This window comes from Chlamydotis macqueenii, chromosome 3 (assembly GCF_036417535.1).
Source record: "Chlamydotis macqueenii isolate bChlMac1 chromosome 3, bChlMac1.mat, whole genome shotgun sequence".
Taxonomy (NCBI): Eukaryota; Metazoa; Chordata; class Aves; order Otidiformes; family Otididae; genus Chlamydotis; species Chlamydotis macqueenii.
In genome coordinates this window covers 111,711,148-111,728,292 of record NC_141558.1, presented here as the reverse complement: position 1 = coordinate 111,728,292, position 17,145 = coordinate 111,711,148, and the positions used below count along the sequence as shown (strand labels likewise).

The 17,145-nt window shown below is 42.6% G+C and overlaps 1 protein-coding gene across 7 annotated transcripts in view; it reads right to left on the bottom strand.

Annotated features, from left to right (window-relative positions):
* TMEM181 (transmembrane protein 181) overlaps positions 1-17,145 on the bottom strand; it is a 35,539-nt gene that overhangs the window by 15,976 nt on the left and 2,418 nt on the right. For 2 of the 7 annotated variants that reach the window (XM_086743587.1, XM_086743590.1), the window contains exons 1-4: positions 11,413-11,495; positions 6,483-6,586; positions 1,752-1,807; positions 438-528 (exon numbers count right to left, since the gene is read on the bottom strand). In XM_086743587.1, the coding sequence (XP_086599713.1) occupies positions 438-528; positions 1,752-1,807; positions 6,483-6,586; positions 11,413-11,420 (259 nt within the window). In that variant the 5' untranslated portion in view covers positions 11,421-11,495. Of the gene's footprint in view, positions 1-437; positions 529-1,751; positions 1,808-6,482; positions 6,587-7,006; positions 7,156-10,709; positions 11,082-11,412; positions 11,496-17,145 lie in introns of those variants that run through there. The other 5 variants (XM_086743584.1, XM_086743585.1, XM_086743586.1 and 2 more) reach the window with 4 other exon arrangements.

Sequence of the window (17,145 nt, the reverse complement as noted above, 5' to 3'; positions counted from 1 at the left end):
CTTTTTATTTATATACTTAGGCAGTAAGTCACAAATGCCCTGTACTGAATCTTGGCAGATTAACACTACTACTAAAAAAGCATTTCTCACATATTTACAGGGAAGTTTTACTGAAAAAACAGTATAATTACAATGTACACATCTAATTCCCCACAAAATGAAGGAAGAGAGATACAGATTCTCTAGATACTGCTGCTTTCACAGAAATAACAAACAACTTGTCCCATACACCTGTTGCTTCCTGTTCTCAAGATCAGTGCTGTCCGTGTCTTTATTGGAGACACAGCATGGAAGGGGAGGAACTGTGTCAGAGGAAAAACGCACCAACCATAGCCAGAAAGTAACAGGATCATGTATATGACAGATGAAATTAAAGATCTAATATACAATATAGAGGTTGCTATAGCAGTTTCCTGAGAATTAGGTAAGATTCTCACCATCGTGCTGATCCAACTCAACTACGCAGGTCAGCCACAGCTGCTGATTGTAAGTAGACAGTGGTGGTGAACTTAAATTAAATGGCTTCAGCTGTGAAAAAATCCACAAGGTTAGCACCAGCTATTGCTCTGTTACATGATATATCTGTAGTTACAATGACGAAAAGCATATTAATTATGTTTGTGACAATATTTGTGTGGACAGTATGATAAGCAGCTGAAACAGAAATCTTCCAGAGAAGTAGCTTAAACAGCACACATATTTTGCACACCACTGAGGGAAGGAAAGGTATGACTACTTAAAGCACATAAAAGCAGTAGCAATAAAACAAGAAAAATTCAGATACGAAAAACAAAATCCTAAGACCTAGTCTGAAAATAAAAAGTCATTTCTAGTACTTTACATCAAAAGTCAAGTTTGTGACCCCTCATCTGCTACACAGTTTTAAACCTCTTCAGCTATAATGATGAAAACAACAACTATTTTTTCACTATGCTTCCTAAAAATCCTACATTCATTTCAAAAGCATGGAAGACATCATTAACAGATAAAACCTATGCGCAAGAAAGACTTTTCTTATTTGATAAAAAAGACTGGTTTTTAAAAAAAATTTACCTATAATATAGTACCAATCCAAACATATATAGGTGACTAATAGATAAAAGCCAAAAATAAATGTTCCCATGTATTTAAAGAAAATTTACTTAAAAAAAGGTCAAAATTAAACAACAAAACCTTTTTAGCACTTTCACAGAAATTACTTTAGATATTAGGTTGTCAGCAAAGAAATAGACAGAAATAAAAATGCAAAAAACTGAGAAACAAAATATGAAAGCTTTCAAAAAAATTAATGTGAAGGTTCATGTTAGAAAGCCAGATCACTTGATTCACGTGACAGTGAATAGTTAACAAGAAAAAGAAATATGGCTTCCCAGCTGATAGAAAAGAAGGCCACAAGAGGTTTATCATTACTTGCCACTGAGAGCATTGGTTTTCAGTTTATGGTCTCAGTTTCTATTTCTGGACCCCCTACAAGAATCTCCTACACAAACTCACCAGGGAATCCTATCAAAACTCAGGTGTGACTTTCTCAGAAACATCATAGAATTCTTTACCTTACCTGCTCACGAAAGTAAGAGACTAGAAACAACACTGCACATTCAGTTTCAAACTGGAAAGCACCATGTGTCCAATAAGTTTTCCAGTAAAAAATTAAATACTTAAAATCATATGGGGGAAGGAGGGGAATGTTTAACATTACTGACATCAAATAAAGCCATTCATGTAATCCAACAATATTTATTAATTCTTACCTTTAGGCTGTTATTTAAGTCAGTTCTTGCTACAGAAGTTTCAATTACATTAGGACCTACACAATATATAAGAAGGAAGAAAGAAAACAATATTGAAGCATGTGTATTACTGATAAGTAATGACATAAATATAGGATTTCAAAGCAGATAAATAGTATCCCACTTTTCAGATGTTTAAGCTGAAAGGTAAATCACTTAGCTATTTCAGTATCATTAATAAACTTGGCCTGAATGTTCCTTTAAGCCTCTCTGCCATAGTATTTCTAGGCATGATTAAATAGGAAGTAAATTATAAATCAAGAACTCCACATCGGAAGCCCTGCCTGTGTACTCTAAACTACTGCAACAAACCTCACTGTATTTTTCCCAAAATAAGCTGTACACTGCAGTCATGGAAGTGCTCAGCTACAGAAAAAGACAGCTAAGCACCAGTGGCACTGTTGTTACAGCAACTTGAAGCTCAGCAAGGGCTGCAAAAACCATATGAAAAAACCAGCATATTTAATTGCACTATAAAGTTTCTACAGCCAAACCGCTCCCACTACCTGGTTTACATAGAGCGCAGCGTCCATAACGCACTGCACTCAAGGCTTAGGTACCAGGGCAAACACGTCCCATGGTATCTGAGTGCACGATGCTAACGCCTTTTTACGTACGTGCAGTGTGCTTGTGCAATCACAGTAACAGCACTTTCTGGCTAGTGCTGGGTTTTCATCGCAGTGGTCTGTTCAAGCCAAGATACGAGCATGGGTACATGCTCATTCACGAACAGCTCTCAGTCTACTCAGATTGGGCCTCTCCTTTTCTATAGAAATCTGGGACAATAATACATTATGTATATCATCACATAAACAAATGTAATTGCACAAAAGTTCTATAAACAACTTATCCTAAAACAGACAATCCATTTAATCAATGGAGTTTCATGTCCAGTTGTAGTGGGAAATGTTCAGCTTGCTGCCAGACTTTTCATGCAACCATTCTCCAAACATTCTGGGTACAGACTCACACACTTAACACATACTGATCAACTGCATCCATCCACTCACACCCTACCTCTACTTGTGTATGCAGCACATGAGAATCCTTAAAACAACAATTTATGTTGGAAGAGACCTCCAGAATCCGTCTAGTCCACTCTTGTTTAATTAGATCAGGTTGCTCAGGGCCATGTTCAGTCAAGTCTTGAAGACCTGCAAGGATGGAGACTCCCAGAACCGCCCTGGGCAACCTATTACAGTATTTAACCACCCTTATGGCAAGAAAAAATTTCCTAATATCTAACTGGAATTTCTTGTATTCCATCTTGTGTCTGTTGCCTCTCAGCCTATCACAATGCATCTCTTAGAAGAGTTTAGTCCCATCTTCTGTGCATCCTCTGATAAGGTAGTTGTAGTCAGCGGTAAGGTTTTCCCTCAGTCTCCTTAGGTATGCATGAATATGTGGCACTGGAGAGAAGAGGAATTGCCTGCATGTATGTACGGACATAAAAGTATGTACTCATGCTTGCACATGTACATACACAAAAGGACTAAAGCAGAAAAATGAAAGGGAAGAGTAGGAAAAGGTCCATATACTAGGGTGTGAACAAACCCAGAGGAGATGTACAGCAGGTAGGGACATAGGCAGACCATATATGTGTGCACTTGGGTCACTCTAGGGGCTTCCCAGTCACAGTGAGATTTCTCTGTCCAAATGGTCTCTCCCCTTACAGATCCAATCTGTCAATTTAATGTAATTTATTAATCGTCAAAACATGCTGTTTCAGCCCCAAACTTAGTATTAAAAAAAAATTACACAAGAAAAGCTGTTTTTCACAAAGACCATGGACTTCAAAGTTGCTACAGGGAAAAAATGGAAAAGGAAGTTTGTAAATGAACAACATGGGATCATTCTGTGCCAGAAGTATTTTAGGTTAGCCGGCATGATAGCTTTAAACATGCAGCATTGCTTGGGCTTCTATAACTACTGTAATTACAATGTTAACCATCCTACAGACTTGAAACGGAAATGAAGAATTTCACCCATCACACTCAAAGCTTCATATTACAATTACAGTTCAACTTCACTAACAGCTACCCATGATAAGTCAGTTCTGCATCATTGAACTTTTCAGTTCTCAAGTACATATAAACAGGGAAGAATTTTGGAAGGCATTTTTGTTTTGAAAAGTATAATTCGACTTCAGTAAGTGCTCACAGTTAATAAGTCATCACATTTCAGTAATTAAGTTTTAACAAAAACTACAGAATGAGCCTTTTTAAAAAGTTTTCTTTTTTTACCATAAGATATGAACCTATATGGGGGCAGAAAGATCATAGTTCCAGTTTTTAAAAACACAATCAAAAAAATAATGAGGTTCTACTGCTAAAACTGCTATTCCTCTAGCAAGCAACACAGTAAAGCCTTTTAAAGCAAGTGACCAAAACAATGCTATGGTCATATTATTTAAAAATGGTGATTAAATTACATTGTTACTATTTTTCTTTTAGTCTTGCTCAGTTAACAGAATCACATCTGAAAGCAAAGAACTACCCTGAGGTGGGGAACAGGAAAAACTGCTCAGGTACAGAAAATAAACTCTGCACCTTGGGTTTTCCTTGCACTTGTCTCACCCCAAAGATAACATAGACCCACTGGGAAAAGGGAAAGAAAGTGAGTGTAACTTGGGGGAATAAAAAAAAAAAAAAAGTCTGTGTCTGTCTTGGGTTACAAGAACTGAAGAGCAACAGCCACATCAGCTTAAACTGCCTTGTTTTCTCAGATGAGATGCAAGACTTCTACTAGGCCTCCCAAACTGCAGATAGATACGTTGAGTATGGGCAAACGGCATATGCAAGTAGCACAGAAAATACAGAGGTATCTCCTGCTTTTTCATTTACTTAATGGGTTTGGTGAGTTTTGCTCAGACTGCACCCTTTAATGAGCGAGCACTCTATTGTTGGTGCCCCTCCCTCTATTCATAGGAAGCAAGGAGCTGTCAAGAAAAGCTCTGAAAAACATGGCAGTAAGTGTTCAGTGGGTGTCCCCCCCAAGGTAAACAGCGTTCTTTTAAAAATAATTAAGTTATAATAATGAAGTATGTTCACGCATTGTCAACAAAACTATCCAGCAAACCCATCTTACAAGGACAAGAATCCCACAGCCCTGCCAGTTCCTGAAGGGGATCACAGGCCAGTCCTGGGATCCCAGCAGGGTACGGATGACCAAGCGTTGCTTACAGCAGCCACGTCCCCCAGACCAAAGGCAACCACACCATCAGATCATTCTGCATGCAGACGCAACGCCACACACCAACACAGCTCTCTTTCAGGTTCTGCTACCGATTAAGAATTAAATGTTGTTTCATGCAACTGAGCAGTATAAATACACAACTATAAGTATGGTTTACTTTTTAAGGCAAATTACACTAAATTAAGTAATTCCTTCTTTTTTTTTTCTTTATCATTTATATAAAATGCACTTTTGTATATGTATTTATATGGTATTTTAGTGTACAAATAATGTCTTTCAGGATCCTCAGGCAAGTCACAGGAACGTCAGTGGTTAACCTTTACAAACTGAAAGTCTGCTTGGACCTCAGGCTGCTACAATAAATCAAACAGCAGGAAAGAAGATTTTATTTCACAGACGAATTTTATTATTTAATGCTATTATGAAGAATGTACTGCCTATGAGCACAGATGGGCAGAAAAAGCCCAAACAGCTGCTTCCAATTAACCCCCCTCTTCTTTCCAAGGCAGGCACAAGCAGATGAGTCCCAGGCCTGGGCAGCCCATCTCATCCTAAAGGAGGTGAAGGACAGGCCAGAGGTAGAGACAACCCTACAGGCAGGTCAAGAGGTGTCAGACAGTGGCACAGGAGAACAAGTTGGGTGACGTGGAAATAAGCAGTAAAGTGGGGGGAGGTGGTAACATCCTTAAATAATTCTTACATGGAGGACAGGTTGCTTAATAAGAACAAATCCCTCCCTTTCCCTCTCCGTCTGCCACTTAACTTCTGTCTGGACAAAGCTATCCTGACAGCAGAGCATTAGCTTACTAACACTGCAGTGATAACGTGCTAACTTCTTTTTTGAGTACGTTTTAGACCTGGAAAAGCTCTCTGGCATGAAATACAGAGGGCTCCCACGCTTTCCATCTGCCTCATGACACTCTGCATCTTTGTCGAGCAGGCTTCTATAAATCTCTCTGATCTCCAGGATAAGTACCCAGGCACTAAGCGCTTAGCCTCCCAGATCACGTCATGACTCCAATAAAGGCTGGAGACCTAAGCTCATATATATTCAACAACAGATGTTCATATTTCTACATTACTAAAATATTTTATATTTCTGTGGCATTTATCACCCAAACATTTAGAAGGCTTTACAAACAGTTATCAATTTCCTCACAGGAAATCAAGTATTAGCACCACCATTTTACAGACTGAAATACAAAGAAGAAAATTAAGGCAGCAGTCTGCTGAAAAATTGTGTTACAATGAAGCTGGTTTTGTTTTACTTTACTGACTCTCCCCTGCAAAGCAGTTGCAAATACCACATCTGTGCAGGTAGTACTTCTATGAACAAATGAGAGGGAAGAAACACTTCCCCCTCTCTGTCAAAAGTAATGCTTCCTCAGACATCTCAAGGGCAGTAAGCTTATTCGCATTTAAACACATCTGTAAATACCAACACATTTAGACAAAGCATACAAGAACTGTAATCTTTTAAAAAGACAACATTCTTACCTGCTATTCCTATGAAGACTGTCAAACCAAAACAAACAAAGAATACTACAAAGACCAGAACAAAATGCCTTTTGGACAGTGTATATAATCGCATCGGTGCCAGCCTACAGGAAGCAAAAGAAAGCACAGAATTAGGTGTTCGCCGTATTTCTAAAGGAGGAGAAAAAATAGACCCCATTCATTCCTCCACAAAGAAAATTAAACCAAACTCTGAGGTAACATGTAACACTAAGGAAAAAAAAATATTAATGCTGCTTTACAGAGCAAGGATAACTACTAGGAATTATTAGACACATGTATGTGCACACAGATCTGCATCCCAAAAATGTATGAATTTTGCCCATTCTGTTTATGCTAGAGTTTTCTATTGTCCTAAGACCTGAGCAAGAGAAAGCATTTCTTGGAGGAAGAAGAAGTTACTTTTTTTTCAGTTCATACGTTAATAACTTAAACATTCAAGACACCATGTCTCCTGCAATGACAGCTTAACCTAAAGGGACTGACATCACTAACAACTTAGTTACCTGCACAGGATCTTTCCACACCCTATATACACACTTCATCTCTGCAGGATCACTCCTAGCAAGAAGTAAGACAGAACTGCAGATCTGCTAAATGTGCGTGCTCAGGCTCTGCATTCTTTTCTGAGCTCCACCAAAGCTTGGGAAATAGAAACCTGAACTTAAGTTTATTACTAAACACTGAAATACAAATATACAAAAGAACGACATCTCTTCCACAACTGGTTGGTGGTTATCCTTAGGTTAAAGACAAAATAGAACGGGGGGGAAAGTACAGAAAAGACCAATTGCATTCTCTTGGAAAAAAAAGTAAATTCTGGTCCTGTTAGGTTAAGGGAAATACGATCAAAGGATTAATCCTACATAAAGCATCCCTCCTTTATCTTCCTTTCTGTTAAATGCATAGTTCAAAAAAGGACAAATCCACCATGTTTCAAAATACAGCCAACATTTTGTTTTGAGTTAAGCCAGACCTGAGCTACCATATAGTTGATTTTCTACTGCTGTTCCAGTAGGTATGATCACAGAAAGCCACAGAGTTTATATGGGAAAGCTGTAGGATTGGGGGTGGTGGTGGTGATGTTTTCTGATAAAGCCGTACAAGCACCACCATGGAAAGAAATAAAGGCACAAGACTTTAACAACAGTGCTCCCTTCCAGCTTGGAATAAAACTTCTTTTCACTGGCTGAATGGTGCTCTTACTGGTTCACCACATTAATGAAGAAATTCAGAAAACGTGGTGGAATCCTTTCCATAAGCCCAGCCTGAATTGTGGGACCAGGTATGCCAGGCCTGCATGCCTGGCAGCCCTTTGAAAACAAAGCAAACAATTAACTTTAAACCAGTAAAAGGATTTTATAATAACTTCTATTTTCTTTAAGAATCACTGCATTCTCTCCAAACAAGGGACTACAAAAATAATTATATAATTCCTTTACTGTAAAGTTTGAAAGATCCAAATCTTAATTTAACTCACAAAGGAGGTGGTGAAAGGGGGAAAAACCCACAGAAGTAATGAGGACTGCAAGCAAGTAACTGTAAATGCTACAAGCTTGCACAAACTGGCTGTACAGGACTCTGGTGGGCACAGCACCTGCAAATACAGTGTAACCTGTCTTGCCACACACTGTTACGAGGAGCAAGAACCCCACACCAGCCTCAGAAGTCAGAATAGCTAGCTGTACAGGCAAAAAAGGTAAATCATACACAAAATGATCACAACCATAAACAGGAATAGATCAGATCTCTATCACAGAGATCATCACACAGAAGTCTCACAGAAAAATATGATTTTAAGTTGACTTTGAAAAATGCCAATTAATAGAGGCATTTCAAACCAGGATGCATCTGCGCAACTTTTGCAGGGATAGAACTACGTTTTTCTCCTTAAATCAATGCACTTAAATAACTTAAAAGCTATTACGTCTGTACTAGTACTGAAATAACTAACTAAATAAATAAGGTGCATTTTCCTATCCGTTTCAAGGGTTCCTTCACTTCCACAGATGATGTGGTATTCCCTGTCTGCCTAAGACACCATGTATGGGGTCTTACCTTGAGATACCAAAATACTACTCTTAACAAGAATGTCCTTGATATAAACAAATGGTACATAAAATGTTGACATCATTAACGATAAGAGCTCAAGCAGACACAAATGCTTCACGGAAGAGCACCCACTGAGGACCACTCAATGCACAGAAACCGGGTCTGGACTGAAAAGTCCACAGGTTAAGAATAGCTGATGACTGGAAGAGTATCGTAGATATGCATGAAAGTATCACATATGCTTGTGCTGTTCTTAACAGCTCACATCTGGGCATCCACTTAACAGCTACAGGCTGATGCAGCATACTTCTGACTTGCTATGCATATTCTTGGTTCTTTTGATACGCTTCCTGATTTCCAAATTTTTGCAGACATTTCAAAGTGCACAACGTGAACACGAAAAGCAGCTTCATCTCCACAGTCCTTACAGAAAACTCACCAGAGTGCACCGAGCCAGCATTCGCAGCTTTACAGCTATTGGCAGTGCTTTGTACGGCAAACCACAGATACACTTGCAAGTTTTCAAAGAAACATGTTCCAGACATTGGCTCATTCTTTATTCCAACTCCTCTCCAGGTGGTGCAACATCTAGTAGTCAAAATGGGCAGGTATACACCTACCTACGAACCGCCATGCTGGCACTTTACAAAGAGAGGAGACCTGAGAGAGTAGGGACACACTTTTGTCTTTTCCCTTCTTCTTTCTTACCAGTACTCCTGAAGTCTCATTTAAGCCACTGACTGCACGTGCTGTTTCACAGGTCAGTAAGGCAACACAGACACTTTTTGTAAGAGTAAATCTAAGAAAACAGACAAATCTTAACTACCTTTATCATGACAGCAAAGAACAATTTACAGCATTCCTATCAGATGATGCATTCTTTGCCCCTCACTTCCAAGGCAGAATTTCCTTGTGTAGTTTACGTGCCTCATTTCAACCTATCACCAGGGGACACACAAAGCAGATATAACGATCCTCCCATGTTTTCATTGTTTAACATCTCCCTTTTGGAAAGAGATTATGAAAAATTTATGAATATACATGAGTGCAAGTTGATGATCCCCCAGTTAACAGCTTCTTTCTTATACGTGAAAGGCATTTATGGGAAAAGCAAAAAAGGTTCCTCACTCTGGAAGCACCTGTTCAAACAAGTAAAGAACTGTGCTTCACTTTGCCAATGGAAGATGCTTTAATCAGCCCAGCCAAGGCAGTCCAAAGCTCAAGATGAGCCATCCAAGTGTCCACAGATTTCTCAGGCAGCTTTTATCACCTGTACTGCATTTATCCTGACTAAGATAGAAACTAAGCATTTTATAATTAAATTGGGTATGTCTCAAACGAACCACAAAGGAGCAGAAAGCACTGAGATATGAACAGAGGAATATTATACCTGGACATCTCAAACAGCAGTCAGTAAAAGCTAAACTGCACTAACGCAATCTGTGGTAGACTGAACTATGGAAACACACACTCATAACAACTGCGATCTTTCAGTAACCGCTCATGCGTGAGATGTAAAGGTAGGTTACAACTTGCTCTTCATGTAAAGCTTGGGCTCAAATGGTTAAGCAAACTGTTTCTCAGGCTACTCCTCATCTTCAAACCACTTCTCATGCCTGCACAACACTGTCTTTACTAGAGTAAAGACTACTGTGAAAAACAGAGCCTTTCATACAACCATTTTCACTGAAGGCTCTCACTTTACTGATGGGAAGGCTGTGACAAAATTGGGATTAAGCAGAGGGTAGCACAGAGTTGATATTAAAGTCAGAAATAACTCACTTCTACGCACAGCAGTTTTTTTTGACATACTAGCTTCAACATCTCTGCCTCCAACTGCTCTTCTCTATTTTAGGCTCACTCCCAAATAAAACCATCATAACCACATTGATTTAAATTATTACATACGCTACCTACGTTGATAGTACTGGGTCTGTCTGTACATACTGCACTTTCTCACGGTTTAAAGACATTGCTTGCTTCGGTGTCCCTCAGAAGACCTTGAATTTCTTCCTGCAGGTGTATGCCACCATGGTTAATAACTAATGAGGCAGCACATGACTACATAAAAAGATGCATACAATTAATATTCACAGTACTACATAGTTCTGTTATATGACAACTAACAGCTAACTCCGATCAGGCTAAACTTCTCACGTGCACGGGGTGGGTTTGGCTTTTTGTAGCGTCTTGTTTGTTGTACTCATCGAAGTCTGTGTAATTAGTCAGGACTACCGCTCTATCCGCGCGGAGACGCATCCGGGAAAACAAGGTTTTCTTTTTCCTTAGCAGAGCGGAGACACAGAGGGGGTTATTCACGCAAGAGGACAAACCGCACGTTCCTCTGAAGGAGCGGGGAGTCACTCTCGGGTTTCCGACCGGCGAACCACGGCCTCAGAAACACAAGTTTGACCCTCGGTGGTCTCATCTCCCTAACGGGAACTGCCGCGTACGAACTGAATGACAAGACTCAGCTCTTCACACACGGGGAAAAGCTTAAATTGCCGCACCCGGCTAGAGGAAGGCAGTTCTTCTCCCGGCCCCGGCCCCAAGCCAACAAGGACGTCCCGGTCCCGGTCCCGGTCCCGACAGCGCCGGGCCGGTGCGTGCCCCTCACCCCCGCCACTCAGTGGCGGGGGGGGGGGGGGGGGGGCGGTGGCGGGCTCCTCGCGGGCTCCCCGCCGCCCGTTAAACAGCCGCTCCCGCCGACAGCGCGCGAGCGTGAGGGCAGGCAGCCCCCCCTCCCCGAGCCGCCGCCGTCGCCCCGCCCGGCACGCTCCAGGGTCCCCCCCCCCGCGCCCCCACCCCAGCGCGAAAAGAGGCGACCACCCCCGCGCTCCCTCCCCCGCCCGCCACTCACGGCTCCATCCCGGCGCCGCATGCGCAGTGGGGGCACCGCCTCCTTCCCTCCTCCCCCCTCCCCCGTTGCCCCCACCCTCGCCAAACGGCCGCCGCCGCCGTGGCACAATCGCGAGGGGTGCCTTGCGGCGGCTTCCGCGTGCGTCACACGGCCGCCACGCCGCGCGGGAGACGTCACAACAACCCCCGCTCCTCCTCCGCCGCGGGGCCCAAAGGCGACGCTGCCGGCAGGGGACGGCGGAGCTACGGAGCGCCGGAGGGGACACGGGCCTGCGCCCCCGCGGCTCGCTGCCGGGCGCCGCGCCGGTGTGAGCAGGCCTCGGGCGGGGGGCTTGTCCTTCCCTGCTGAACGCGGGGGCTTCGAAATACGTCATTCTGCGGGGGTGACGGCAGAATTTCCCGCGTCCCCCGTGTCCTTTCCCAGCTGGTCTTGCCGGAGCGGCAGCCACGCTCATCAGAGGGAAATTCAACCGCATGAGCAGAGAAGCGGTTCTGAACTGATGGAAACCTGTCGGTTTTGGGCATAAGGACTCAGGTGGCTCGTCCGTGCTGAACGTGTGCAGGTTTAGTGCCCGTTAGAGACAGCCTCCTGGTTTGCAATTTTTTTTTTTTTTCACATGGCGAAGGCTTTTTCCGTGGAATGAACATGCTGTCGCTGCAGCCACCCGCACACGGCTTTGTGGTGCTCGAGGTGGGACTAACGTGTGCTGCTCACAGAGAATTCAGTCAGCTCACAAGCAAATTAAATCCTAGGACTAAACTACAGCTTTAAAGACACCACTTAACAAATACCTCCAGATCGCACCTAACACTCATTTTATTCTTGCACAAATATAGCGGTCTTCCAGTACCGCAAGGGGGCCTACAAGAAAGATGGGGAGAGGCTGTTCAGCAGGGCCTGTTGTGATAGGACAAGGGATAATGGTTTTAAAATAGAGGGAGGTAGATTTAGATTAGATATTAGGAAAAAAATTTTTACAATGAGGGTGGTGGAACACTGGCACAGGTTGCCGAGAGAGGTGGTGGATGCCCCATCCCTGGAAACGTTCAAGGCCAGGCTGGATGAGGCTCTGAGCAACCTGATCTGGTTGGAGATGTCCCTGCTCCTTGCAGGGGGGTTGGACTAGATGGCCTTTGAAGGTCCCTTCCAACCCAAACCATTCTATGATTCTATGAAATGTTGAGATAAATTTGTATTTTGTTCTGCTTTCCTATTAAATATCCTGAGACTGGGCAACAAAGATGGTCAATAGATGCACTGGGTAGAGATTATGAGAATTAGGCACATTTAGGGATTTTGCCAAGTTACATTCTGTATTCGCTTTCGATAGCTCTAACATTTGTTTATAAAAAGCCAGCACTGCAGTTACTTAAATATCTGGGGATACTCAGTGTCTAGTCTAGGATAAAATTGGGAATAAATTCCCAGCTCTGGTGTTTGTCATATACGTAAGATGGAGCCACCTCAGGATGACTCCAGAAATATTTAGATAGATTTGTCAACATAAAATCTAAAAACTATCTCTTCAACAACTAAATACTTCCATTAAAAGCTTATTTAGATGGTAAGATGGTTTTATTGCAATTACTTTTTAAAGGTACTTAATAATATTATTAATTTCATTCAATTGCCTTGTGCATAATTCGTGTCATTAATGGCGACCTGTGGGATACAGTATCTCTTTTGTGTAACACCCATAAACCCAAAAGAAACATGCTGGGAATGAATTCAGTCATTGATAGTGGTATTTATCCCATCAGTTAGATGTCTGATGTACAGCACTGACACTCATTTAGCCATCTCATAAAAAGGTGGCCTTGAGAAATGCATAATACTAAGTGATGAAGGAAAGCCTTCAAAAATCAGCTTTGAAAAAAATCAACAAGAATCACTACTCCAGGGCAGAAAATAAAGCTTTGCGTAATCAGGACAACCTAACAAACTGTATCTGCTCAGAACAAGATAGCATTGCCAAGCCACAATTTGAAGTCATTGGGTCACAGGTGACTATGACATGCAGACTGTAGCTTTCAAGCACACTTCAGGCTTCTCCAGCAAGTTCTCCGGAAAATGATGGAATGGTGTTTACAGCAACTGTGAAGTGCAGCTGCAGAGTTACGACTGCTGCCATTTATGTGAGCACATCTGAGCTATTTGAATGACCGCCCTGATCCCTCTGGCACTCAGGTGTCTCACAATGTGAGCGAACTTTTTCTCTGTATACTCTGCCAAAACAAAAATGTGTTCTTCTCATTGAACAGGCAGAAAATCAAAGCACATGGAGACTACGCCTTGCCAAGTGTCACTTGGAGAGCACTGTGGGTGGCAGAGCTTGAAAAGCACCTCACTTAATTAGCCATGGGACGACATTTCTCTTTGCCATCTACCAGCTTCCAAAGGGTTGCGAGTACATTGCAAACACACAGGTTGCACCCTGTAAGTTTGGTGAAAATAATGGTACTGAGTTTACAAACTAAACACTCAGAGGAAAGGCGCTGTGAAACACCTCTCCCTCCACAGTCAGAGTCTCACTCTGCGGTGCTTCTTACAAGAAAGTGCCTCACTCGGTGCCTCGTCTGACCTGCTCTGGGGTGAAATAGCGCAGGAAGCTACTGTCTGCCTCATCTACTGTAGAAACTGGACAGGGTATGGAGAATGAAGCTTGGAGGAAGAGGCAGGCTGATCTATGAACAAGCAGGCTGAATGCCAGCTCAGACAGGATTCTACTTACAGTGACCACCTTAACACTTAGGCTGTACTTTCAGTTTGTACTCATACCTACAGCATCAGTGACAAAAGAAGAAATCCAGCCTCTCTGCAGCTCTTTGGTTTTTGCCAGCACAAACGTTGGTGCAGTTTAGTGGTGAACCAGATCACAGCAACAGTCTGAGTTAAAAGCCACTCAGAATAAAGAGGGTGTTCAGCTGGATCCGTTGCTCGGTCACTGTGCAGCTACAGGAATGTTTGTGGGCAGATGAGGAAGACAGCAGGAATGTGTGACTAGGAGAGCTAGGATGGCTTCTTCCAGACGCAGAGCCAGCTTATGGCAGATTAAAGCGATCATGAATCTACAGCGTTAGTCTCCTGCTGCTGCTCTTTCAAGCCTTCTAGCCCTAGCTGTGTGCTTCACACTGGGGTCATTTGGGTTCTTCCCCCAATTGCCAGGACCCAGCAGCGAGCCCTGGAAGAACAAGAGGGAGGTACCAGCTGTGGCTTGAAGCAGCTACTGAAGGTCCTGCCTGGGTCTAGGCTGGAAGCAGCATGAACCTTCAGGGAACTTGATTGCAATTCTCCAGCAAGGTCTTGCTGACCCCTTGACTTCCCAGAGATTTGCACTTTGAGCATTTGGGAGAGATTTTTAAGAAGGTGGGAAGAAGTGTATCCTTATCACAACAGCCTTCTCTGGCAAAATTCATGTTTCTTCTCTGAAGCATGCAGGCACAAGAGTTTCTCTAAGGAACAATGAACAGCTTCTCTTCATTGCTGATTCAAATTGTGTGCTGTTCTCTGGTCATTTTGCCAAAGGAGCAGCACCACTGTGAATTAACTTCTCCCATGTTTTGAAGATTAGCTATGTTTTAATGAACTGGAAACACTAATAGGAGAAGCTGAGAAGTTAAGAATATCAGTATCATCTATAATTACTTCTTTTGCTACCCGTATAAGCATCACCAAGCATTAATTAAAGCTGCAAGTTAAATAATAGGTTTCATGATATCCTATACATAGTCTTTAATTTTGGATGCATAAAGTGTCATATTATTGCATGACAGGAGTTTAAAATGTATCCCTTATTTAAAGCAGGGCAGATTGTAGGTCATTCATCTTAATCTCTGGGCATTACTACTAAATTCAGTGTCAACACTGCACTTTGCTGTATAAGCTGATGGGGGGGACGTTCATTAACCTAGAAATGGATTTTTCAAGAATACCAAGTTGTTACTGACAGTTATGCAACTCTGATGTCAGACCACAACTTGGGCACCCTCCTGCTTTCTCCTCTGCCTCAGGTAGGCACTTTAGTTGCTGGCTTTCCTATCAAAATGTTTTTCAGCATGCTGAACTCTTCAACATTAGCAAGGCAATTGAGTTATGAAACTCTCACTGAACACTGTCAGCTGATAGGGAGGTCTGGTGTCTTCTGGAGCTTTGCCTATCTCCCTGACAACATGTCAAGGAAATAAAAATGCAGATGTTTTAGTAACAATCGTATGAAGCTCTTTTCGTATTAATAGTTTACTTAAAATTGCCTAGTGCAGCGGAGGCAGTCGTGGGCTGCCGGTGCTCCATCGGCTCTCCCTGCCCTGCCATCCTGGCCAGAGGGCGTGCTAGGGGAGGAAGGAACAGACTGGAGTGGGAGGGAGAGACGTCAGAGAACAACCTGGTAATTCGAGTGGCTTGTTTGGAGCAATTTTTCAGGGGTACAAATTAGAGCAATCCTGAAGTTGCTGTAATGAGTCTGATGCGCTTTGTGGCAGTCCCCAGGACTGATGAGAGAGTCACAGTCATCACTGTTCCCTTCTTCTGCCTTCTCTGAGCTTATCTATGGCACCGAGCATCTCCTGGTGTACCACAGACTGATCTTACTAAGTCCAGACCAACCTTCTATTGGGGTTACCAGTGAGGTTATTCAATATCGCGTCAATTAGTCTGTGAACATACAGGCTTTTTTACAAGCACACCATAAAGTGCTGTGTCTGCCTAAGGGAACCATTAAGCTAGGCAGGTGGCATTAATCGGTGTGCTGAGTCATGGCGAACACTGCTCTCTCCATCTCGGCCGAACCACACATTGAAGAGCACTGTGCTTTAAAGGAAACCATCACCAAAATATGGCGCTAAACTGGGTCAACCTTAGAGCTGAATCCGAAATGACTCAGCCCTCCGTGCAGCAAGAGCACAGTTACTTGGGATTACAGCTTCATCAGCCGTCTCTGAGCTAGGCTGTCCCCTTGCACTGAATCCCCTGTCACTGCAAATGAGCACACACCAGCACAGCGTACAATGAGCACTCCTGAGGCAAGAAAAGCTATTTCCCCGCCAGTCACAAAGGGGACTGCGTGGTGTTTTTCCATTTCGGTATCAGCTCCGCTCCAAAGCTTTCCAGTTTCGAGTTTTTCTGTTGGCACTTAGAGAAGGATGTCCTTAAAGAAATCAGGAGTGAGACTGCAGAAGCCTTTTCTTTTTTTTTTTTTTCTAGAAAATACTGATTACTTGTAAGCTCATGCCCTCCCTGCCTGCTCTTCCCCTACCACTTAATGGACTAGACCGCTCCATTTCCAAAGAGGTGATGGAAACCACCAGCTGATGGCCCAATGGCTTTGCTCAACCAGTGGGAGGGGAGAGTTAAGGCTGGCAGTGGTGGCCAAATGTGGCCTCACATTTGTGAATCCAGTGTGTGAGAGGGAAAAAAACATGCTTTTATATGGTTTTACCATATCTTCATTTTGTTAGTCTGGTATAAGATATTATTTGCTTTTAGTAAGCTGATTATTTTAGAGAACCTTTTTGGTTTGAAGCAAAGACAAGACACACAGCATTTTCTTGGTCAAATTTCCAAAATTCCTTCTGCTGTCAGAGCAGTAAGTATCTCCATTACATCCCTGAGTGTGCTCATTTATAACCTGAGCAAAGGTACTGAATAAAATACAGAGAGAAGAGGTTGAATTATCTAATTCTCCTTCCCATAACCGAGAGTTGGCTGTAAGAAGAATCTATGGTAGCATCAAGAAAC